General features: G+C 41.0%; 1 protein-coding gene across 3 annotated transcripts; it reads left to right on the top strand.

Annotated features, from left to right (window-relative positions):
- The first annotated feature begins 539 nt into the window (after window positions 1-539).
- LOC137249905 (uncharacterized) lies at window positions 540-26,053 on the top strand. Of its 3 annotated transcripts, none has more exons than XR_010952601.1 (8): window positions 540-1,526; window positions 1,591-1,823; window positions 1,884-2,113; window positions 2,171-2,510; window positions 2,564-3,287; window positions 3,345-3,495; window positions 20,467-20,851; window positions 20,918-26,048. XR_010952601.1 is itself a non-coding variant. In XM_067781955.1 (2 exons), exon 1 carries the CDS (start codon window positions 11,807-11,809, stop codon window positions 13,262-13,264), a length of 1,458 nt encoding a protein of 485 aa, XP_067638056.1. In that variant the 5' UTR covers window positions 11,693-11,806; the 3' UTR covers window positions 13,265-20,858; window positions 20,918-26,053. The 3 variants fall into 3 exon arrangements, 1 of the variants encoding a protein (XP_067638056.1); XR_010952600.1 differs by having other exon boundaries at window positions 542-1,526; window positions 20,467-20,858; window positions 20,918-26,046; XM_067781955.1 differs by lacking the exons at window positions 540-1,526; window positions 1,591-1,823; window positions 1,884-2,113; ... (1 more) ...; window positions 2,564-3,287; window positions 3,345-3,495 and having other exon boundaries at window positions 11,693-20,858; window positions 20,918-26,053.
- Window positions 26,054-26,672: the final 619 nt, after the last annotated feature.

Raw genomic sequence — 26,672 nt, 5'->3', positions numbered from 1 at the left:
AAAATACACGTTATATGGCGGTTATATAAATGGTAAAATTGATTGTCAAATGGCTCGAAAATGTAGAGTGAAATGACGGAAAAATTACCGCCATTTGACGAGCATTGTGACGTGTGTGAGCAGCACAGTGCTATGCTCACATCCTATAAGTGGGAGCGGAATACACGATCACATTAATAGGAACGAAACGGAAAATTTGGTCACAAAAGTTCATCACGCCCATGCAAACATGACTATGAATATAACCGCTGCAGAGAGTCACAATGACCGTAAAATTACTAGTAAAATGGCGTGGAGCGTTTTTGCAGGGCAGCCACACGAATTTTTGACAGGGGTGACGATTTGGAATGAAAATTTGTGCAAATGAAATAGCATGTTGACAAATTTTGCTTTCCCACAATGTATCATGCTCTCTCGCACCTGTTATTTTTATAGGGATAGCAAAATACGTCATTTTTGCGTGCAAAAAAATCCGCCATTTCTAATTCAGCAGAGACAGCAAAACATTTGGTGGTGGAAAATTTTTTCAATTTTGAGAGTTTTAAGTGGAATATCTCAGAAAAGATTTAAAATTAAGAGGGAGTTCTCCAGATCACAAATATATATATTTTAAAGTGCGCAAACTTATAATTTAAAAATTATTTGGTGTTAAAGTTTGCAAATTTCTATACAAATTTTATATGTGTATACGTATATATATGTGGCAGCACAGCTTTGTAATGTCATCAATAATATTATGTATGTGGATTAAGGTTTTGAAAGATGTGTAAATTGTAATTTAAAGTGCTATAGAAATTTGCTAAATTTGCAAATTTTAACAACAAATAACTTTTAAATTATAAGTTTGCGCACTTTAAAATATATATATTTGTGATCGGGAGAACTCCCTCTTTCATTTGATACCAAGTTTTACCCCGAACTCGGGGGGTGCTATTCTAAAGTTTTCCCGAATTCACAATTCTATAGCACCATGCCGCGAATTATGATAAAAGCATTTGACGCGACTGGTTACTCTTGGCCGTTTATTAACTAAATTGATAACTTTCAGGATGAAATCCTCAAAGCAGCTGTAATGAAATATGGCAAAAACCAGTGGTCACGTATTGCATCAGTGCTGCACCGCAAATCTGCCAAGCAATGTAAGGCACGCTGGTACGAATGGCTTGATCCTAGCATAAAGAAGACAGAATGGTCACGGGAGGAGGATGAAAAGTTTTTGCATTTTGCCAAATTAATGCCAATACAATGGCGTACAATTGCGCCGATTATTTCAGAGGGTTAACTGGCACCAATTTTTCACACCAAATTGTTAGGTACAGGATTCGCCACGGGTAGGTGAGGTTGGCAATCACAACCCCTTGAATCATTTTAGTCGGCAGGTATGCCACGGATATATTCTTGGCACTTGGTATTGATGGCTTTTATGATGCCACCAACACAACCTGGACAGACACCAATGCTCAGTCAACCACCCACGCCGGGTCAACCCCCAATACCCGGACACGTCCGGACGTCCTGGTTATAATGTATGCTAATACAACTAATAATTTACAAATTTGCTGATGATTATTTTTGTGTTATTTTCTTTAGCAACCACCTGCACCTGTTACTGGTAAATATCAACAGCCGCAACAGTATGATCAAGCCCAACGCCGTTTAGATCCCGATCAGATGCCAAATCCGAGAAGCGTTATCATCGAAAATCAAAATAGCGCTTGGTTGCGTGGTGCTTTTATTACTAATGAACAGGGTTTATTACCACCATTGGTGACCACAAAATATGTGGTAGAAGATCAGGGTAACTCCTCGCCACGTTACGTTAGGTATCGATAATCGAAGTTAATGTTTTGTTTGGCAATTACATTGATCTTTCTTCTTTGCAGGTCGTCTTTGTATTGCATACCTGCAACAGCTGATTTATTAAAAACAACAGCTTTGTCCATTACACTTACCGTCTGACCAATGGCACGCACGGTTGAGGGTGAATATGAGCCACCCATTGTAAATTTTGATGAATTGGGTGCAATTAGATGTAATCGTTGCAAGGCTCAATAGCAACTTGTAGATGCTGGTCGTCGTTTCCAATGTCTAATGTGTAAAGTAACAAGAGATGGTAAAAAAAATCTTTCACTTTTACTTGTCTTCCTTGATCCATATTTTTTCTCAACAGTGCCAACTGCATATTTCCAACATTTGGGCCATACCGGACAGCGTGTCAATAAATATGAACGTCCTGAACTTGTATTGGGTACATGAGTATTTGTGTAAAAAATGCTTGGGTACCGATAGCTCTCATGGTAAACCTCAACTCATATCCAACATCAATGCCTCGCATTCAATTGTGGCACTGTACGCACTACATTGGGTTCACGTAGTATGGACAAGCATATTGTTGATTCCAGTGGTAAGGCGACAATTTCAAATGATGGGGCAACCATTATGAAACTATTGGATATTGTGAATCCAGCCGTAAAACTCTAGTAGACATCGCCAAATTTCAAAATGCTGAGGTAAGTTTTTTGTTATATTAGAATGTGTAGAATAAAAATGTTTCTCTTATCAGGTCGGCGATGGCACCACTTCAGTAGTATTTTCAGCATGTCAAATCTTAAAACAAGTTAAGCCAGATGTTGAGCAAGGCGTGCATGCACGTATCATCATTAAAGCTATACGTAAAGCATTACAATTATGCATGCTAAAATATGACATGGCTGTACATGTCGAAGCGCCAATCATAGGAGCAACATAGTGCTTTATTGGAAAAATGATCTGCCACAGCAATGTCCAAGAGTATCAGAAAATTGTTGATGCTGAATGGCGTATTCTGTAGAATAAACTAGCTAAGTAAGGCGGCAATGTTGTGTTTTCTAAATTACCAATTGGTGATGTTGCTACACAGTATTTTGCACATGAACAGCACGTATCATCATTAAAGCTATACGTAAAGCATTAAAATTATGCATGCTAAAATATGACATGGCTGTACATGTCGTAGCGCCAATCAAAGGAGCAACATAGTGCTTTATTGGAAAAATGATCTGCCACAGCAATGTCCTCCAATGCCGAAGAGTATCAGAAAATTGTTGATGCTGAATGGCGTATTCTGTAGAATAAACTAGCTAAGTAAGGCGCCAATGTTGTTTTTTCTAAATTACCAATTGGTGATGTTGCTACTAGAAGAAGATTGGAAACGTAGAATGAAAGCTTGTGGTGGTGCTGTTATGACTACAGCTAATGATATTAATTCAAGTGTTTTGGGTCAATGTGATTACTTTGAAGAACGTCAGGTTGGTGGTGAACGTTTCAACTTTTTCCAAGGTTTGACATTAATTTCATTTTTATAGGTTATAATTATTTAAAGGTTGCGTTAATGCTAGAACAAGTACATTGATTTTACGTGGCTGTGCCGAACAATTTTTGGAAGAAACTGAGCTTCGTTACATGATGCTATAATGATTGTTCGGCGTACAATTAAACATGAGTCTGTTGTTGCTGGTAAGTCAAAATGCAAATTGAAAAAAATGTCTAATCTTAGGGCCTCATTCTCTATTACGAAACGAACTTTCGATGCGGATCAGAGACGAATCGCTAGTGTATTTGCACTATGTTAAACAATGGCAACTTATCACTTGACAATTACTTTTGCCTTCCTGTTAGCTAGAAAGGTAAAGACCGAAAGAAAATGATAGAGAATACCATTACTAGACGAAATCGTTTGGAGGCGAATCGTTCGTCTGAGCTATCGTTCGCAATACAGAATGAAGCCTTTAAATTGTTAAGTAATATAATGAAAAGATTGTGTCCAAATACCCCCCAGCGGGTTAGGGGGTCAGAATTTACCCGCGGTAGGTATGCCTGTCGTAAAAGGCGACTAAAATACCAGATTCAAGGGGCTGTGTAGCGCAACCCTTCAGGTTGCCAGCGCAATATATAGCTTCTCCAAACCTAATTGTCAACCTCACCTATCCGCGGCGAATCCTATTTCACTAACAGACGAGGATCTGGGGGGTGGGTGGGTGGGTAGGGAGGGAGGGATGGCCTGAAGTTTTAATGTGGCTAGCACGGGCTAGCACTTTAATGGTGCTGTGTTACCGGAGCGTACCGGATCTGTATCCGGCTAAAGGACCAACACATCGATAACACTCCCCAAAGCCTTCGGGGGAGCAACCTTATCGCTACAAAAACAACAACAACATTGTGTCCAAATCCCGAAAAAAAACTATAAAATTTGTGTCAGTGAAATGATAATTATTGCTTTTGGTTGTTAGTTTTGAGGCATCGTCATCGAGTTCCTTCTGATCGTATATGCCGGTTCTTTTGCATTCTTTTACATGCATAGTGCCGTTGAAGCCTTCCTCACCCTCTCCTCCACGTTGAGCTTCCATTACAGCTTATTGTCTAGGATCATTCCTAGATATTTTGTGCAAGGTTTCTTCCGTAGGGTCGCCCTCCTAACTTAGGCCTGGTCCAATTAGGGACCTTGTACCTCTTTGTAAACAAGACCATATGCAACGTCATCTGCGTAAACCGTAAGTTTTTCTGGTCCCTCGTAGAATCCCCTAAGCAGTTGGTTAATGGCCAGCGTCCACAGCAGAGGTGATAGCACCTGGAGTGCCCCTGTCCACTAATTTCGTGGCCGCGTACAATCCCCATTGCGATGTAATCTTACTGCAGTTTAACATGCAGTCGATCCATCTGGGTAAGGCTGGATGTACTTTAACGTAATTAAGACCATCAATAATCGCCCATTTAGAAAGCCCCGGCAATGCTTAAGAAGACTTCTAGAGCATATTCCTTATATTCCAGAGCTTTTTCTATGCTTATTACCACCCTATGCAATGCGGTGTCTACTGACTTGCCTTTGGTGTACGCCTGTTGTGTTGTGGAGAGCAGCTTTTCATCCACGTTGGACTTTATGTACACATCTATCAGCCTCTCAAAGGTTTTGAGCAGAAATGATGTTAAGCTATTGGGTCTATAATCTTTGGGATAAACGTGACCGATCTTCCCCGCCTTTGGTAGGAAAGCTACACGAGCAGTTCTCCAAGAGTGCGGTACATGATTCAGTTTATGCACCCATCGAATATTATTTTAAGCCATCCCACGACCGCCCTACTTGAAACTTGTAGCATGGCCGGACATGTACTATCTGAGCCCGGCGATTTCACCACCACTACGAGGTCCTCAGTAGTGTAATTAGGCAGCATATATGAATGCAGCTGTTTCTTTACCATTACTACAGCTCGAACCCGTCCTTTCGTTTGCGAATAGTAAACGCCAAATCCGCGCGCGCTAAGTCCAGAAACCTTTCCTCCCGATGGAAGCCACGGCTCCTGGATCAGCGCGTTAGGAGGAGGAGTTCGCTCGACGCCACTTTACTGTGTTGGAGGTTTATCTGCATGACTCGCAGTACCAATGGGCTGCTTGTCCCCCTCCAGCACCTTCATCGTGACGTCTAGCCCTTTTGGTTTAGAGTGTTCGAAGCCCCCTTCAGCCTCTTGTACCTGTTGTGCCGGGTGTTCCTCTGTGCGACTCACAGCACCATCTGGCTGTTGGTCCCCTTCTAACGCATTCGGGGTGACATGGGCTACCTCCACCTGTCTTTTTTCCCTTAGGCTTTTGAGATCCTTTTCGACGTCCACCGTGTTAGGACTTTAATACCCGCGACATCTTTTCCTGAGTCGCATATACATTTTGCATGTACCTAAGGACATTTTTTCAAGCTGCGCGTACAATATATCCTCCGCCTGCTTGTTTATTTGAAAGATATATAACTGACCTTCGTCCCTAGGCCGAGATACAGTAAGTATCTTCGAATCCTGTGTCGGTATGTTCGGATTCTGATTCTGCAAAAGTTGCAGTGTATCCTCCGACTTCATCACGCATGGTATCCATACCTTAACTTTTGGTACCGTGGGGATTTGCGCTTTATCCACCATCTCAAAACGCGCGTTCGTGCCCTGCCTTTGGAGGTTTGGAACCACTTCCTCCAGCCATCGCAAGCTCGCGATGTTGTCGCACGCTATCATCTCATACCATTATACCATCCCCCGAATCAAAGGTTGGAAGGAGCTTACTTGGTTATTCCCGCATCATCTTAAGCATTAAGCTAATAAGCTCCTTTTCTACAGATCTCCACCTTTCACTAGTCATCTGTTCGAAAGGACTGCTACGATCAACCAGCGCCACAGTCAGTGACTGCTTTGCCACATCACTCATCTTCTCGGGAAAAGCCGGCGTCTTAGTGTTAGTTCCCTTTGGCACCTCCGAGAAAGCCGGAGTCTTAGCTCCCTTTAGCACCTCCGAGAAAGTCGCAGTCTTAGCGTTATGTTCCTTTGGCTTATCTCCTACTTCCATAGTTGGAACTTCCCTCTGACTCGCAGCCTTCGAGGAAGTTGCTACCTCGCTATTGGGGCCCATCTGTCTTACAGCTTTGGGCCTACTTGTCTTGTCTATGGGACTGCCCTGCGTCGCGGCTCTGGGACTGGGCCCTTTCTGACTCTTGAAAGCAGGCTTGTCGCCTTCGCCGAACGTTGCCTTTTCATTCTGCCATTCGACGCTTCTTCCTCCTCATACCGGTTGCAGAATCGAGGGTTTCTCGCAGCAAACCTTTTGAACTGCCTTCGACCTACTTCTACCGCCTCATGAGCCCATGCCAAGCGCTCGATCTCCTCTTCTGTTGGGTCCACCACTGCTCCCAAGCGTTGTACATTTCTTAGTACTGCACGGTACTTCGAGAGAGCTCTTTGCTCCGTACCCTTCTCCACTCTTCTACTCCTTTTTCATTTGTGTGCTTCTCCAACACGGAGTTCATTGAATCAGCACTACTCTCGCTCCCCGAGTCCGACGCATCGCTTAATGCGTATTTGTCGTCCTTGGCTTACGGCTCAGTCCTCTTCTTATCATCGTCCTTATGAAAATTAAGTAATGAGTCGTTCATTTTGGTCGTACGACCACCAGCCCGACAAGGCGGGCTCAGCGGTCCAGTATTATATACGGGGAAAGAACCGTCAGCCACAGCAGCGCCCCTTACTGTGGTAAGGCCATCAATACTTCCCGAGGTGGTCCGGTATCGAGAAGGCTCCGTTCGAATACAGCCGAATTTATCCCCTGGCTACAAATCGTCCAATAGGCACGGTCCGCATAACACCCTGGATTAAGGGGTTGGCAGTTCTTGGTCACCGACATCCCGCCGCCCTCCTATGAGGCGAAACGGCGTAGATGCCAGTCCTAAACAGCTCCTCCTCATAGTCGGGCGCTATGGAGATCGGCTAAGACCTCACACCAACGACGATTTTCGTTACAATTGCTAGTGCATGCTCTCCAAGATGTAGATCCTGATCGAAAGTCACACCCAAAATTTTAGGGTGTAAGAGGTGGTTGGTGACAATATCAGGTTTCGCGAGGCGACAAAACTGGAGAGATTGGGGAGATAGCTGTTTATTTTATTACAAAGCTCATCGATGTAGGAAACAATAGCATAGGCGTAGAAGCAATAGTGACTCCTGGTGGTAAAGGTAGCTATTGATATGTAGAAGTTAAGCAGAAGTTTGAATATGAGTTTGTTACGGTCTGCTGCTGCGGTCTACGGCCATGATCCCCTTGGGAGCGTGTTCACGCGAACACACCTAGCGATGTGGTGAAAGTGGCGATAGAAAGAAAAATATCGAAAGGAAGGGAACAGACAGACCGGCCATGAGGAAGAAAAATTTTTCTCTTCTAGCAGGAGTTTCCGCCCGATACACACCAGAAAAGTGATATTTGCTATATCTTTGCAGAAAAAGAAAAAAAAAAAAAAAATATTACCGAAGTTACAGAAAGATATCGGCAACGTTATCAATCAATCTGCAGGAAAATAAAAGTGATCAAAAAGGACAACATTTGGCAATAGTTTTATAATACATTTCTTTGCTATTAACTATAAAAAGCCGCACTTCCATTTTATGTTCAATCAATCATACCTTACTAAGTATAAAATATACGAATTTTGCTGAACGCATTAAAAACAGCGAGGAGTCTCACTACAATTGAAAAATTTGTTCACACATTTGCAAGCGGTTATGTGTACATGAATGTGGATGCAGTAGAATTACAACCACCTGTGGCAAACACCTTATATGCTCATGGGCCCGTTGAATCGGCAACAACAACAAACCGGGGAAATTTTTTTTGAATTAATTGCAACTTTATAAAATCGATTTTGTATTGGATACGTAAAACGGTCTTTGGCAACATGAACGTATTGGCACAAATAACCAAATGGTAAGATTCAACAACAACAGCCAATGAATTGAATCGGCAGTATCAGCAACATCAACAACAGCAAGTTCAACCGCAGCAGCAAAGGCCGCTACCTATAGGCCCAACGAAATAAGCCGGGCACACCCAGAGCCGGCCACCTCAACCAGAACAACTACCGCAATAACCACATAAAGGGGTGAGTCCGTTCCAAAGCCCCTTGAGTGGAGCTTACATACACTCCTAGGTACACGTACATAAGGGTGGGCACACGAAACATGATATACGACACTAACACTATTTACATCTAATCGCCACCCATTTACACGTATGATTAGCTACCTAAATTGGGTATAGTTATATGCATATATAGACATATGCCCCATTAGAGTGCGCGTCGAGTGCAGCCACCTAGAAAATGTACCAAGGTGCGTAGTGAGTAGGGGTATATGTACATATAAGCATATGACCACTTAGGTTGCACATATGTATGCAACCCCCCTTATGAAATACTTGCCTAAGTTTAGTCAGCTGGAGAATGCCAGCCGTTGTATTACGTTTGAATTCCACCACTATTGTACCTTTGCGTTAAATACGCAAAACTAATGCTATGCTTTGTGGTAACCCTAAATAAAATTTCGCATATGTCCTGGCTATGCCAATTTCGTATAGAATTTTCTGACTAAGATTAGGTAAGGTTTGCATTAACGAAAGACAACCAAGAAGGCATACCCAATTTGGAAATTTCGGATTATTAAATTTAAAATCAAGATAAATACAATTAAAGATTTGATATCAGATGCATATGCATGATGATAAATACCTTGACTATGTATGTATATTTAGCCTTAAAGGACTAGACATGCCAATTTGTATGTTATATACACATACTTGAAATGTAAAAGTTAAATATAATATTTAAAAGGTGTCAGATTATTTTTATTTGTTCTTATTGAAAATTAGTGTATTCATACATACATATGTATATTGGAGTTTTCTGTATTTTTCAACTTCGCAAGTAAACATGTTTTAGATGATTAATTTAGGAAAGTCGGTCTGTATTTCCCCGATGGTATAGCGCGCCTAGTATTTATTTATTTTTTATATATTTTAAATTTTAAATAAAAGCCTAATTTACACCGTACACCTAAATAAAAATGTAAATCTTAAGTACAGACGTTGAAGTATTGCGTCAAACGCTAAACGTTTATTGGTCAATTCTAACCTGCATATGTTTCAGGGTATTTTGAAGTAAGTTCGTGGTTTAAAACGAGAGATTTGTAAGAACAAATAGGTCTGTCCTTACGTATATTTAAGCATATTCATTTAAAACAATGCTATTCGACATATGCCCACAACAAAGTGAGCAGGTATAAGGAAGCTTCCATGTATACCCCTGCCTACCCTCCAATTGGGATGGTCTACTTTTTTTTTGAATTCAGTACCAAAGTAAATATGACCTGGATCTAAATCAAGTTTATATCAAAAGGAATGAATATATGTACATACTTTTTTTTCTTACTAATCACTCCTAGTGAACCTCCTTTTTGTACGGCATCATTTCGCTCACTTTAATGTACCTAGCTGTAAACTTATATAAATTAAATCATAATCCTAAGTAATAAGCCGTAATGAAAATGAATTATAAATAAATTTGTAATTGAAATGGGAATGCTGGCGTCGCCAATTATTTAGAAGGCATAAGGTAAGACAGGTAAGGGGCCACCGAAATTATAGGTGCGTCGGTGGCCATGGTTATTTGAGGGTGGGTTAAAGCACCGGGCGTCGCAACACCACCCGCGGCGCCCCTCTGTATATTCGGCCCTTTTTGTGTATTTCCCTTTTGTTTATTTGCCTTTGTATTTCAGCTTTTTTTTATTTCATTTTTCAGATTTAGTAACCGGTCGTTTCCGGTTCGGTTAGTTTTTTTGATCGTTAGTTTCTTTTTTTTGACAGTTTTTTTTTGAATTTGAATTTTTTTTTAAATGTTGGAAAGTCAACGGTTTGTCCGTGGCATCCGGTTCGACCGGATGTCGTTTTAGTTTTGAATTTTAAGCGTTTTGAGTCGGTCTCTGCGCTTCTGTCGGGTTTGTTTTGAATTTGACAGCTGCTCGTTTTGATAGGCATGATAGGAACATTTTTCTGTTTATGGCGCAGGAACAGTAAGGTTGGCAAGGACCCGCCCCAGCCGACAATGACTAGCCACTGTGCACCAACATATCATGCCGACCGCCTTCCTTACTGATTCCACTGTAAATGCGTTACCATAACAGATGGCGCCCAACGTGGTTTGGTGCCCGAAGCGCTGTCGCGCTGGTCATTTTGGTCAACTTGTGAAGTTGACCATCCCATCAGTCCGAGGTGTGCAGCCGCAGGAGCAGCCACCTGCGTTGCGGTGGGATGGTTGGACGGATCAAGTTGTCCAGAATGATCATCGTTGACTGTTGCTGAGGGCGCCATAACAGATGGCGCCCAACGTGGTTCCTGAGGCGCTGGGTGCGAGGGTCACTCCTGGTCAACTTGTGAAGTTGACCATCCCACCAGTCCGGGGTGAGCAGCCGCAGGAGCAGCCACCTGCGTTGCGGTGGGATGGTTTGACGGATCAGGGTGTCCGGAGTGATCATCGTCTCCGGTAGCTGAGGGATCCACGTGACTTAACGTCAGTTATCGGGATTTTTGTATTCACCCGTTGAGGCAGTGCTGCACGCACTTTATTTTTTTTGTAAGTGGGTTTTTTTTTATTTTCCCGGAATGTTGTCCGTTAGTCGGCTTTGGTACATATATGTCCGCTAACTGGGTTTTGAATTTTTTTTTGCTTAAAGTTAATAGTTTTTTTTAAATTTTTTTTTGCCGAATTTTGTGTCGTCAGTGTGAGTGCGTGTATGTATGTGGAAAAAGAACCCCGGCTCATCCCACGCCCCAGGTGGTAGTTTAGAATACCACCTGGACTGTGGAGGGTTGAGCTGGGATTCAGAGTGGCACTCCTTCCTGTCCCGCCAGACTGGGGGAGCGGTTCCGAAACCGCTCCACCCATTGCGGCGGAGGCAGGAGGGGTGCCCAGTAAAAATGAACGGGAGGCCTCGACACCCCCAACCAGTCCCAGGGGCAAGCCCCTGGAGACTGCCCCTGCGTTGCGGCTGGGCGTGTTGAGACCTACTCGTGTGTGCCTGGAGCGGACCCTGGTGGCCCCAACCAAACTCGGAGGGGGGGCCTTAAGACCCCCCTCGATTGCGGTTGGGAGCACTAGGGCCAAGTATGAATGTGTTTGTATTAAATTTTTTTTTTTTTGCCTAGCCTACTGCCTTCTAGTGATGGGATGTCAGCGTTCCCATCACCACCTACATTGTTCATATAAAATTTATAGATAACTAACCGTTTTCCTTTCAGCTTTTGAAATTTTTTCTCTATTTTGGTGCGATCATTGATAAATGATTGCATTAATTCTCGCACAATTTTTTTTATATATAGATATATAAACTTTTTTTCCTCTTTTAACAAACCATCTTCTGGGAACAGAAGGTTTTTTTTTTGAATACTATTTGACAAAGAATTTTTTTTCTAACGGATTATGTCGCGTGACCAGTCCTACGGGCAAACGGGCCGGAACACTCCGTTCGAGAGTGCGGGCAGTTTACGAGGGAACCAGCACCGGGGCGGTGCTAATAGGGGGGCTTTTTCGAAAGCAAGGCGTCCTTTGGTGGTGCATACCCCAGTAGGAGGATCCTACGGAAATCCCGCGGGGACTCATATAGGCCCAAACCGGAACGACGACCGCGACAAATTGGACATACCTGTAGGCACCAGCAATTTGAATGCATCGCTGCTAAACACACACAACATCTCGGGGATAATGACCAATGTGTCGAACTATGCACCAGATGGAGCGGGTGCCTTACCACCAAATCAAGAGGTTGGAAATTTTGGGGACGCTACCAGCGATCAGGCGAACCTCCTAGGAATGCAGGACGAAGCCACTCGTGGAGGCTCGTGGGTGGACGTGCTACACCAACTGTTCCAGGCTTCGCAGGAGGAAATGCGAAGAGAGATGGGCTCAATTAGAGCCAACATGGCCCAGCTCAACGCCGCTCTCGAATCCACGCAGCAAGCACACCAGCAACACAGGAACGCAAGCAGGATGGACCGTAACCCATTGCCATCGGTAGTACCGCCAATGTACCCGACTCCAAGCAGCATAACAGTAAAACCGCAGGAGTGGAAAATCGCATTCGACGGCACTGGGAGTGTAAGCGATTTCCTCTTCAAATTAAACACCTTGTGTGAGCGCACACAATGCCCTGACGAACAAATAATGGCCAGTTTTCACTTATTCCTTTCGGGACGAGCCGAAGAATGGTACTGGCTATTTACCAAACAAAACCCAAATGCGACATATGCCTTTTTGTGCTACTCCTTAAAAAGAGAGTTTGGCACCTTGAAAACGGACCACGAGATCATGATGGAGATCTCCATGCGCAAGCAAAAGGCAAGTGAGTGTTATGACGTGTTTCACGCGGACATAATCTCCTTGAACGCGCGCTTAAGGGAGCCGATGTCAGAGCTTCTACTGATTGACATAATAAAAAGGAACGTCAACAGTAGCCTTAAGCTAATGCTTTTTAATGCGGACGTAAGGAACCTCCATGATCTGCGCGATGTAGCACGCCGAGGTGAACAAGTGCTGAAAGAGAGCAAGCTGCTGGGAGCCATTTACCCAGGACGGCATGTAAGCGAGGCACGCGTGACAACCCCGGACATGAAGATGGAAGGCGAGGACGGCGAGATAGATCCGCAGATAGAGGCGCTGGAATATAGACGCAGCAGAAGACCGGACTACTCGGGAATCCAGTGCTGGAATTGCCAGGGAATGGGGCACTCCTATATATATTGCGAGGAACCCATAAAAAGTCCTTTTTGTTTTAAATGTGGGTATAAGGGTGTATTCACTCCTAAATGCCCTAGGGACCATCGCAGGCAGGGAAACCAGTACCCGAGCGAGAAGATGGGGGAACCTCGTTCGGCTTCATAGCTCCCACATCAGCCAGTGCTCGAGGCGTCGTCCCGTGCGCTGACCCAGAGGGCGAATCTCTGCATGGAGGTGGTGAGCTTCCGAGGTGCAGTAGTACCCTGGCAGAAGAACCCTCGACTGTAATAATAACCTTCCCCGATAGTACTGACGATTCGAATAGTTCTGAAGCCGAGAGTCAAACGTCTTCATCCGCGATGAGCGAGCCGATTAGAATTCTGCGACGCCAGCATAGGGATGTCGCTTGTCAGACGCAACTTTCACCAGACCTAGAAGAAAGGGAACATAGGTACGAACACCTAAGACATACCATTTTTGAAGACTACCCGGTATCGGAAAATATTTTGAAATGTAGGAAGAGATACCACAGGAGAGTACAGGAGCGTAGACTGCTGCAAGCCACCACGTTAACGCTTACAGAGGACGAAAGGCCTTTAGTAAAGGCTAAAATTAAAAATAGTTTTCTTGTAGGGTTGTTAGACTCGGGAGCCAACGTCTCCATCTTAGGGAAAAATGGAGTAGAATTCCTAGAGGATAACGGCTTCGAATATCAGCCCTTACATGCGTTCGTATATACCGCGGGCGGCAACAAGCAAAAAATTTTAGGCTCAGTATCCCTACCGGTCACTTTTAAAAATATCACAAAGATTATTCGTTTTTACCTTGTTCCCTCGTTGCTCCAAGAAGCATACTTCGGGGTCGATTTTTGGAGAGCATTTGCGTTAGCTCCCGAAATATTCCCGAGCGTAGAGTGCTTAGAGACTAGGCTTGAAAAGGAAGAGGAACTTAACCTCCATGAATTGTCACCAGAACAGAAATCAGAATTGCGAAAAGTCATCGAGACGTTTCCTTCGTACGAGAAGTTAGGCCTAGGGCAAACTAAATTAGTGGAGCATCACATCGACACCGGTGATGCTGTGCCTATAAAAAGCAAGCATTTTCCTCTTTCGCCGCCGAGGCAAGCCGAAGCTTTTAGAGAACTAGACAGGTTACTACAGTTAGGAGTTATAGAAGAATCCAACTCCCCGTGGTGTAGTCCTGTAGTACTGGTCCGGAAACCAGGCAAAGTCAGGCTGTGCATAGATTCGAGAAAGGTCAACGCGGTGACTAAGAAGGATTCGTACCCCCTGCCTCATATCAACGGCTTATTGAGCAGACTGAAAGATACGCATTTTATTAGTGGCATTGATCTGAAAGACGCGTTCTTCCAGATCAAATTGACAGAGTCCTCGAAGGAAAAAACAGCATTCGCAGTTCCGGGGAGGCCTCTGTACCACTTCAAGGTGATGCCATTTGGTCTGTGCAATGGACCGCAGACTATGAGTAGGCTGATGGACAAGGCGATCCCTTCGCGTCTGCGAGAGAACGTCTTTGTCTACCTGGACGATCTGATTGTATGTAGCACTAATTTTGAGGATCATCTAAAATTGCTAGCGGAAGTGGCGAACTGTTTGAGAGATGCAGGTCTGACAATAAATGTGGAAAAAAGTAAATTTTGTCAGAAGGAAATACGCTACTTAGGGTACTTGATAGGCAGCGGGTGTCTGAAAGTGGATCCGGGAAAAGTAGAAGCAATACAAAACTTCCCGATCCCTAAATCCCCTCGGCAAGTGCGTAGGTTTGTGGGCATGGCGAATTGGTACCGAGCGTTTATTACCAATTTTGCTGACTTGGCAGGTCCCTTGACCGACTGTCTCCGCAAGTCAGCAGGCCCGTTCAAGCTTACCCCTGAAGCTATAGAGGCATTTGAAAAACTAAAAGTAGCCTTGAGTTCGGCGCCTGTCTTGGCCCAACCTGACTTTTCCAAAGAATTCGTAATACAATGCGACGCTTCCAAAATAGGTGTTGGCGGAGTATTGTTTCAGGTCGATGATGATGGCGCTGAGCATCCAATCGCATTCGTGTCGAAAAAGCTGAATAATGCTCAACGCAATTATACAGTAACCGAGCTGGAATGTCTTGCAGCCATAATTAGCGTGAAGCGTTTCCGACCCTATGTCGAAGGATTACCTTTTCGGATTATTACGGACCACTCCAGTCTCAAGTGGTTGATGACACAAAAGGACTTGAGCGGGAGGTTGGCGAGATGGTCACTCTTACTGCAAAGATACGACTTTAAAATGGAACATCGTAAGGGCGCCCTGAAGGTAGTACCAGACGCGCTGTCGCGTTTTGATGTTGACGAGTTAACTTTCACTACCACACCCGGAGAAATAGATTTAGTCTCTCCCGAATTTTGCAGCAACGAATATTTAGACCTAATTCGGACCGTCACCGAAAACGAGGAATCACTTCCGGATTTACGAGTGGTAGACGGTGTAATCTTCAAAAGAGTTAAGTTTCGTAAGGGGTTGGAAGGGAAAGAAGACTCGCTGTGGCGTTTATGGTTGCCAAAAGGGTTGACTGAGGAAGCAGTGAGATTAGCACATGACGCTAACCGGAGTTACCATGGCGGATGGCAGAAAACCTTAGAACGTGTTAGGCAGAAGTACTTCTGGCCGCAGCAGGCTAAGGACGTCAGGGACTACGTCCAGCGTTGTGACACCTGCAAAACGGTAAAACCCACCAATCAGCAGTCGAGACCACCTATAGGGAGTGCCTTTGAATCCGAAAGGCCATTTCAGCGGTTGTATTGCGACTTTCTAGGGCCGTATCCGAGATCTAAGCGGCGAAATCAATTTCTTTTCATAGTACTAGACCATTTTTCAAAATACGTTTGGCTAAAGCCCATGCAGAGAGCTACCACTGTTAACGTTATAAATTACTTCGCTTCAGAAATTTTTCCGGCTGTAGGGGTCCCTGAGTTTATTCACAGTGACAATGGTAAACAGTTTATCTCGAAGGAAATGAACCAATTTTTTGCAAACTACGGGGTGACGCACGTGAGGACGGGGCTATATTCTCCCCAAGCGAACGCATCCGAACGCGTCAACAGAGAAATTGTTTCTAAGATTAGGATTTTCCTGAAGGATAAACCTGACCACACTAATTGGGATAAGCATATACCCGAAATTTTATCAGTTTTGAGAAGTGATTTTCATACAGCGATTCAGTGTTCTCCATACTTTGCATTATATGGCCAAAACATGGTCCAGCATGCCTCAACGTACAGCATTTTAGGGAAACTCGGCAGCCTTCGAGAAGACCAGGTTACGGTAGTAAGCCGAGCTGACAAGTTGACTAATATTCGTGAGCAGATCCGTAGAAATTTAGATCATGCCAAGGATAGGGGAGTAACCACCTATAACAAGCGCTCTAGACAAGTCAACTATAAGGAAGGTCAGGAAGTTTTCCGAAGAAATTTTGCCTTAAGTAACTTTAAACAAGGCATTAACGCCAAATTCCTACCCAAATACCTGAAGTGTCGCGTGCTTCGAAAAATAGGCAATGCATTGTATGATCTCGAGGACCTAAACGGGAAATTGATAGGTCGCTTCCATGCTTCGGATATTCGTCCGCAATGAACCAACAAGGGCGTTTCTTTTACCAATTTACAATTTGATTTTTTTTCTATACCCACCAATTGGACCTTTTTTGTCTGGGCGTTTTGGCGGTCGGGGACATCTCGCCCAGTATTCTCCCCGAGCAGTGACCTCATAGGTTGTTCACACGCGTACTCACCGAGGACCGTGAACACCCTGGCAGTCCACGCTTAGGTCGGACTAGCCTTTCGGAGTTTGGACGAGTTCTCCAGATCAAAATGTCTACACCTTTTTTTTGTCTTGCATTCCAATGGGAGCGATAACCTCTAGGAATCATCTTTTGGAGTTTTGACGAGTTCTCCATAACAAATGTCTAATTGCCGCAAAGCCCGTATAACTAGGAAACAGAAATTACTCCCAACTTGACTTAATTTTTTTTTGATAGACCTATGTTGCCCGGCTAGCTTCGTAGTAGGACTTTGAGACTCTTATCTCAGGGGTGAGTCGTGCCCCACGTTGCTTGTCGTCGGAGATCCCTGGCAGTAGCTTCCCACAGAGGATCCGGGTTCCTGTTCGCTTCATCGTCGGGCCTTCTAAGCGAAGCAGGTTTGTTACGGTCTGCTGCTGCGGTCTACGGCCATGATCCCCTTGGGAGCGTGTTCACGCGAACACACCTAGCGATGTGGTGAAAGTGGCGATAGAAAGAAAAATATCGAAAGGAAGGGAACAGACAGACCGGCCATGAGGAAGAAAAATTTTTCTCTTCTAGCAGGAGTTTCCGCCCGATACACACCAGAAAAGTGATATTTGCTATATCTTTGCAGAAAAAGAAAAAAAAAAAAAAAATATTACCGAAGTTACAGAAAGATATCGGCAACGTTATCAATCAATCTGCAGGAAAATAAAAGTGATCAAAAAGGACAACATTTGGCAATAGTTTTATAATACATTTCTTTGCTATTAACTATAAAAAGCCGCACTTCCATTTTATGTTCAATCAATCATACCTTACTAAGTATAAAATATACGAATTTTGCTGAACGCATTAAAAACAGCGAGGAGTCTCACTACAATTGAAAAATTTGTTCACACATTTGCAAGCGGTTATGTGTACATGAATGTGGATGCAGTAGAATTACAACCACCTGTGGCAAACACCTTATATGCTCATGGGCCCGTTGAACCGGCAACAACAACAAACCGGGGAAATTTTTTTTGAATTAATTGCAACTTTATAAAATCGATTTTGTATTGGATACGTAAAACGGTCTTTGGCAACATGAACGTATTGGCACAAATAACCAAATGGTAAGATTCAACAACAACAGCCAATGAATTGAATCGGCAGTATCAGCAACATCAACAACAGCAAGTTCAACCGCAGCAGCAAAGGCCGCTACCTATAGGCCCAACGAAATAAGCCGGGCACACCCAGAGCCGGCCACCTCAACCAGAACAACTACCGCAATAACCACATAAAGGGGTGAGTCCGTTCCAAAGCCCCTTGAGTGGAGCTTACATACACTCCTAGGTACACGTACATAAGGGTGGGCACACGAAACATGATATACGACACTAACACTATTTACATCTAATCGCCACCCATTTACACGTATGATTAGCTACCTAAATTGGGTATAGTTATATGCATATATAGACATATGCCCCATTAGAGTGCGCGTCGAGTGCAGCCACCTAGAAAATGTACCAAGGTGCGTAGTGAGTAGGGGTATATGTACATATAAGCATATGACCACTTAGGTTGCACATATGTATGCAACCCCCCTTATGAAATACTTGCCTAAGTTTAGTCAGCTGGAGAATGCCAGCCGTTGTATTACGTTTGAATTCCACCACTATTGTACCTTTGCGTTAAATACGCAAAACTAATGCTATGCTTTGTGGTAACCCTAAATAAAATTTCGCATATGTCCTGGCTATGCCAATTTCGTATAGAATTTTCTGACTAAGATTAGGTAAGGTTTGCATTAACGAAAGACAACCAAGAAGGCATACCCAATTTGGAAATTTCGGATTATTAAATTTAAAATCAAGATAAATACAATTAAAGATTTGATATCAGATGCATATGCATGATGATAAATACCTTGACTATGTATGTATATTTAGCCTTAAAGGACTAGACATGCCAATTTGTATGTTATATACACATACTTGAAATGTAAAAGTTAAATATAATATTTAAAAGGTGTCAGATTATTTTTATTTGTTCTTATTGAAAATTAGTGTATTCATACATACATATGTATATTGGAGTTTTCTGTATTTTTCAACTTCGCAAGTAAACATGTTTTAGATGATTAATTTAGGAAAGTCGGTCTGTATTTCCCCGATGGTATAGCGCGCCTAGTATTTATTTATTTTTTATATATTTTAAATTTTAAATAAAAGCCTAATTTACACCGTACACCTAAATAAAAATGTAAATCTTAAGTACAGACGTTGAAGTATTGCGTCAAACGCTAAACGTTTATTGGTCAATTCTAACCTGCATATGTTTCAGGGTATTTTGAAGTAAGTTCGTGGTTTAAAACGAGAGATTTGTAAGAACAAATAGGTCTGTCCTTACGTATATTTAAGCATATTCATTTAAAACAATGCTATTCGACATATGCCCACAACAAAGTGAGCAGGTATAAGGAAGCTTCCATGTATACCCCTGCCTACCCTCCAATTGGGATGGTCTACTTTTTTTTTGAATTCAGTACCAAAGTAAATATGACCTGGATCTAAATCAAGTTTATATCAAAAGGAATGAATATATGTACATACTTTTTTTTCTTACTAATCACTCCTAGTGAACCTCCTTTTTGTACGGCATCATTTCGCTCACTTTAATGTACCTAGCTGTAAACTTATATAAATTAAATCATAATCCTAAGTAATAAGCCGTAATGAAAATGAATTATAAATAAATTTGTAATTGAAATGGGAATGCTGGCGTCGCCAATTATTTAGAAGGCATAAGGTAAGACAGGTAAGGGGCCACCGAAATTATAGGTGCGTCGGTGGCCATGGTTATTTGAGGGTGGGTTAAAGCACCGGGCGTCGCAACACCACCCGCGGCGCCCCTCTGTATATTCGGCCCTTTTTGTGTATTTCCCTTTTGTTTATTTGTCTTTGTATTTCAGCTTTTTTTTATTTCATTTTTCAGATTTAGTAACCGGTCGTTTCCGGTTCGGTTAGTTTTTTTGATCGTTAGTTTCTTTTTTTTGACAGTTTTTTTTTGAATTTGAATTTTTTTTTAAATGTTGGAAAGTCAACGGTTTGTCCGTGGCATCCGGTTCGACCGGATGTCGTTTTAATTTTGAATTTTAAGCGTTTTGAGTGGGTCTCTGCGCTTCTGTCGGGTTTGTTTTGAATTTGACAGCTGCTCGTTTTGATAGGCATGATAGGAACATTTTTCTGTTTATGGCGCAGGAACAGTAAGGTTGGCAAGGACCCGCCCCAGCCGACAATGACTAGCCACTGTGCACCAACATATCATGCCGACCGCCTTCCTTACTGATTCCACTGTAAATGCGATACCATAACAAGTTTTTTAAGTTATAGCAAAAAAGCGTTGAGGATTTTTAATATCTTACCAGGTACCTTCGTACATGTTTCTAAGAATGAAGAATAAAACCTATTCAAACTCAATTTTCACCAGGACAAAGCCGCTGAGACTTCGCTATACTTTAACATACAATACGTTACCCCATTTTAGCACAACTATCATTTTTTGATTTTATTAAATTTTATAAAATGTTTCTTCCTCTACAGTTCTATTTCGGTATTGGATGGTAAATATGGCTTTCGCATTTTCTCCATCAATAACTGTGAAAAGGTGGAAGAAATCTATGCGTGTAAATCTCACATATTATCTTGGTCGAGCGTTTCTTCAATAGCTCTCTAGTGGCTAGTGGTGATGGTGACAGCAGAGAAACCCAACTGTTTACAAATGTTACACTTCAAAAAGAATCAAAATATCTGCCATTGCGTCTACGGCTCAAATACCCACAGTATATGAATGAATCGATTGAACCTAATTGTCTGCCTAACGGATAGTATACATATTCATCAAATCGAAAATATTGCACCAAACGAACTGGGTCTGAATACTGAAACAGTACACATATTCAAAATCGATGAGGAGGCTGTGATGATGGTATAGGGTGAGTTGTTGAATAACATACGAAAACCACTTTAACCCATCTATATATTTGCATTACAGCTAAAGCTTTACAAACAGCAAAATTGCTGGCGCCAAGCAATTGGAAAAGGCAGTGAAGCATTCATCACACTGTACGGATGGTGTAAAGTTAGAAACTGCTGTTGTAACAGCTGCCACCGACACAACGGTCATCTCTACTTCGCCGAGTAGCGGCTCGTCCGACTATCTATCGAAGACAGTATAATCATATCTTTTGCCAACAGAGGTTAGCGATGTGCTTGCACCAAAGAGGATAAATACAATAAGAGCCATCACTCGTTATTTTTTAGGCATTTACTCGATGTATACTGAGAGGTAGTCGCTACTTTTTTTTTGGGCGAGATGCTTATAAATGTCTTCTATACATTTTCATGGGGTTTTGTGTTTATTTTTCCAACTGTATTTAACTAACTTATTTAATTCTCCTTCCAAAAATCACAGTTGCGCAAGGGGCCTACACGGCATGGATAAATGCGAGAAAATTAAAAATGTGCCTCTCAGAAAACATTCGGCATAAATTTTTTCAATTTCCAGCGAAATACTCGCCACAAAATAACGAGTGACGGCTCTTATTGTATTTATCCTCTTTGCTTGCACAGGAAAAGATTTCAATTGGAAAACAAAAACCAAATAAGAGAGTTTATTTATTATTAAAGTATTTACTTTTCTTTAAATCAACAGTATTAATTTAAGTTGCAATATCACGTACATATATAATAAGGGATGTGATACGATTGCTGTCGGAATTAGATTTGAAACCAATCAATACTCCCGCTAAGGGTTGCATAATTATTGCTTGAATAATTAGATTTAGAACAATAATAAGTCTGACTTAATTACAAGTCGTACATTTTTAAGTTCATCAATTACGACAGCAATCGGATTCCACGACACCTTTGAATATTCTTGATCTGAAAAAAGAGTAAACCTAATCTGAATTTTTACTAAGCTTTAAGTTGTAGATTATTCAAATAATTGGAGTTTTTTCTAAAGCTTAAAATTATTTTCTGCTGGCTTAGAAAAGATTTCAATTGGACAACAAAAACCAATTAAGAGAGTTTATGTTATTATTAAAGTACTTACTTTTCTTTTTATCAATTATATTAATTTAAGTTGCAATATCACGTACATATATAATAAGGGATGTGATACGATTGCTATCGGAATTAGATTTGAAACCAATCAATACTCCTGCTAACGGTTGCAGAATTATTGCTTGAATGATTAGATTTAGAACAATAATAAGTCTGACTCAATTACAATTCGTACATTTTTAAGTTCATCAATTACGACAGCAATCGGATTCCACGACACCTTTGAATATTCTTGATCTTGAAAAAGAGTAAACCTAATCTGAATTTCTACTAAGCTTTAAGTTGTAGATTATTTAAATAATTGGAGCTTTTTCTGAAGCTTAAAATTATTTTCTGTTCGCTTGGAAAAGATTTCAATTGGAAAATAAAAACCAATAAGGCGAGTTTATTTATTATTAAAATTCTTACTTTTCTTTTTTATCAACTGTATTAATTTAAGTTACAATTCCATGTACATATATAATAAGGTATGTCGTGATACGATTGCTGTTGGAATTAGATTTGAAACCAATCAATACTCCTGCTAGGGTTTCAGAATTATTGCTTGAATGATTCGATTTAGGACAATAATGAGTCTGACTCAATTACTAGTCCTACATTTTTTAATTCATATTTTACTTTAATACTTTCAAATTCAATTACGACAGCAATCCGATTCCACGACACCTTTGAATATTATTCTTGATTTGAAAACAAGAGTAAATCTAATATGAATTTCTACTTAGCTTTAAGTTATAGACTTAAATTGATTCAAATAATCAAATTTTGTATTCGAAACCATGTAAACAACTCAAATTATACATGAATATAACACACTTCTGAATTGTCCAAATGTAAAGTTAGCTGCAGCAGCAATATAGCTCAAAGCAATTAATTTTTATTTATTTATTTATTTATTCAAAAGCTAAAATTATAATATGAAATTATAATATGGATATAAAGCCATAGCAATTTCATGAATATATGAGGCTCCAAGATGCAAAACCAGATGAATCCATGATATGTAAAACTTAGAAAAGCACAAAAAAGCTGAAATTTTGTAAATTGTTATGAATTTTCAACACGGGTTTTTAGAATGTTGCTAGGCGATGCAATATTGTCGCAATTTAAATATTATTTTAAAATTTTTAAATATCTGGTTTGGCATCTAGGCGCCTCATATATTGGCCCCTATTATGAGCATTATTCGATCTTCGATCTTCGCTGGCTATCGAACATCGAAAATCAAATTTGAAATTGGTATTATGACAACTCATCTCTGTCGAAATTTTCGTTGATTATCTAATTTTCAAGCGAATAGAAATTTGTTGTCGATGCTGTATCGAATAGAAAAAGGATTGTTTAAAATGTAAGTTTTTTGTATTTATGTTCTACTTTTTTACTACCTACTTGTAATTTTAAACTATTTGGTTTAATTTTATATAGGTCGAAGGTCGTGAGTACAAAACAACAGCTTGAAAGACCGGTTTCAATTATGGAACCAAATCCCCATATAGCAAAGGTACTTGCACATTATAGAAATGCAACTTTGCTTGATGCAGCTCAGCCTGCTCGTAATTCAATTTTATTCATCTTTCATAAATAAAATTTTCCAAGACATTCAACACGTCTGATAGTACCACAGACACAGTCGGCTGGGCAAGTCCGAGTGCATTTTCGTTTCCAACGCTCAGTTGGTAGGATCCCTGAGCACAAAATCGGAGAACTGTTGCCAAAATTAAAAAATATTAGGAATAGACTCGGCTCTTGTGCATTGCTGCAGCAGTTCATCTGTACTGGACAACAAGTCCATGAACGCTTCTTTGGACAGTCTGAAATTTTGAATAAATCTGTAAACAAAACTTATAATTTCAACAATTTAACAACTTATTTAGAAAGCTACACTTACGTGGTGGAATTCATTTCCAAAGGATTTGAAGCATCTCACCCGTCTTCTACTTCTGGCTAGCTCCAGTAAGCTTTCCTCTTCATCTGACGAATCATCAAACCACAATTCCGCTGTAGTCATACTTTTATTTTTAATATTTACATTTAATAACTAGTTCTGCTTTTGTTTATTTATTTTATTTTATTTGACAGAGTATTGGAAATGAGCTATTGTTAACTTTTGAATTTATCGAAATTCACAATACCCTGCAAAAACGCTCCACGTCATTTTACCAGTCATTTTACGGTCATTGTGACTTTCTGCAGCGGTTATATTCATAGTCATTTTTGCATGGGCGGATTAGGTTTTGTGACCAAATTTTCCGTTTCGTTCCTATTAATGTGATCGTGTATTCCGCTCCCACCTATAGGATGTGAGCATAGTACTGTGCTGCTCACACACGTCACAATGCTCGTCAAATGGCGGTCATTTTTCCGTCATTTCACTCTACATTTTCGAGCCATTTGACAATCAATTTTACTGCGGTTTTACCATTTATATAACCGCCATATAACGTGTATTTTACCTGCAGATTTACTTTACCCGGAGCAGCCATATGAATAAAATATGAACCAAAAAAATTTAATTTTCAATATTTATTATTTTCAATATTATTATATATGTACATGAAATTGGAACTTATATTAATCCAGTTCATATAAAACAGAAGAACTTTAATAATAAGTAAACTCGCTTAATTGGTTTTTGTTTTCCAATTGAAATCTCTTCTAAGCGAGCAAAAAAATAATATTAAGCTTTCGAAAAAACTCCAATTATTTGAATAATCTACAAATTAAAGCTTAGTAGAAATTCAGATTAGGTTTACTCTTTTTTCAGATCAAGAATATTCAAAGGTGTCGCGGAATCCGATTGCTGTCGTAATTGATGAACTTAAAAATGTACGACTATTAATTGAGTCAGACTTATTATTGTTCTAAATCTAGTCATTCAAGCAATAATTCTACAACCCTTAGCAGGAGTATTGATTGGTTTCAAATCTAATTCCGACAGCAATCGTATCACATCCCTTATTATATATGTACGTGATATTGCAACTTAAATTAATACTGTCGATATAAAGAAAAGTAAATACTTTAATAATAAATAAACTCTCTTAATTGGTTTTTGTTTTCCAATTGAAATCTTTTCCTGTGCAAGCACATCGCTAACCTGTGTTGGCAAAAGATATGATTATACTGTGTTCGATAGATAGTCGGACGAGCCGCTACTCGGCGAAGTAGAGATGACCATTGTGTCGGTGGCAGCTGTTACAAAAGCAGTCTCTAACTTTACACCATCCGTACATTGTGATGAATACTTCACTGCCTTTTCCAATTGCTTGGCGCCAACAATTTTTGCTGTTTGTGAAGCTTTAGCTGTAATGCAAATATATAGATGGGTTAAAGTGGTTTTCGTATGTTATTCAACAACTCACCCTATACCATCATCACAGCCTCCTCATCGATTTTGAATATGTGTACTATTTCAGTATTCAGACCCAGTTCGTTTGGTGCAATATTTTCGATTTGAAGAATATGTATACTATCCGTTAGGCAGACAATTAGGTTCAATCGATTCATTCATATACTGTGGGTATTTGAGCCGTAGACGCAATGGCAGATATTTTGATTCTTTTTGAAGTGTAACATTTGTAAACAGTTGGGTTTCTCTGCTGTCACCATCACCACTAGAGAGCTATTGAAGGAACGCTCGACCAAGATAATATGTGAGATTTACACGCATAGATTTCTTCCACCTTTTCACAGTTATTGATGGAGAAAATGCGAAAGCCATATTTACCATCCAATACCGAAATAGAACTGTAGAGGAAGAAACATTTTATAAAATTTAATAAAATCAAAAAATGATAGTTGTGCTAAAATGGGGTAACGTATTGTATGTTAAAGTATAGCGAAGTCTCAGCGGCTTTGTCCTGGTGAAAATTGAGTTTGAATAGGTTTTATTCTTCATTCTTAGAAACATGTACGAAGGTACCTGGTAAGATATTAAAAATCCTCAACGCTTTTTTGCTATAACTTAAAAAACTCATATTCAAACTTCTGCTTAACTTCTACATATCAATAGCTACCTTTACCACCAGGAGTCACTATTGCTTCTACGCCTATGCTATTGTTTCCTACATCGATGAGCTTTGTAATAAAATAAACAGCTATCTCCCCAATCTCTCCAGTTTTGTCGCCTCACGAAACCTGATATTTTCACCAACCAAATCATCGGTGACCTTATTTAAAACATAACCGCGCCAAATGTCGACCATATGGCATTACCCTACTGACTGTCTTACACCCTAAAATTTTGGGTGTGACTTTCGATCAGGATCTGCATCTTGGAGAGCATGCACTAGCAATTGTAACGAAAATCATCGTTGGTGTGAGGGCTTAGCCGATCTCCATATCGCCCGACTATGAGGAGGAGCTGTTTAGGACTGGCATCTACGCCCTTTCGCCTCATTGGAGGGCGGCGGGATGTCGGTGACCAAGAACTGCCAAACCCCTAATCCAGGGTGTTATGCGGACCGTGCCTGTTGGATGATTTGTAGCCAGGGGATAAATTCGGCTGTATTCGTGTGGCCTTACCACAGTAAGGGGCGCTGCTGTGGCTGACAGTTCTTTCCCCGTATATAATACTGGACCGCTGAGCCCGCCTTGTCGGGCTGGTGGTCGTACGACCAAGGTGAACGACTCATTACCTAATTTTCATAAGGACGATGATAAGAAGAGGACTGAGCCGCAAG

Source organism: Eurosta solidaginis, chromosome 4 (assembly GCF_040869045.1).
Source record: "Eurosta solidaginis isolate ZX-2024a chromosome 4, ASM4086904v1, whole genome shotgun sequence".
Lineage (NCBI taxonomy): Eukaryota > Metazoa > Arthropoda > Insecta > Diptera > Tephritidae > Eurosta > Eurosta solidaginis.
Note: the sequence above shows the minus strand (reverse complement) of the source record. Positions and strands in the feature narration are given on the sequence as shown.

Bases quoted from the DNA above. Each gene is read 5' to 3' on its own strand.
- LOC137249905 (XM_067781955.1), top strand. From the start codon at position 11,807: ATGTCGCGTGACCAGTCCTACGGGCAAACGGGCCGGAACACTCCGTTC.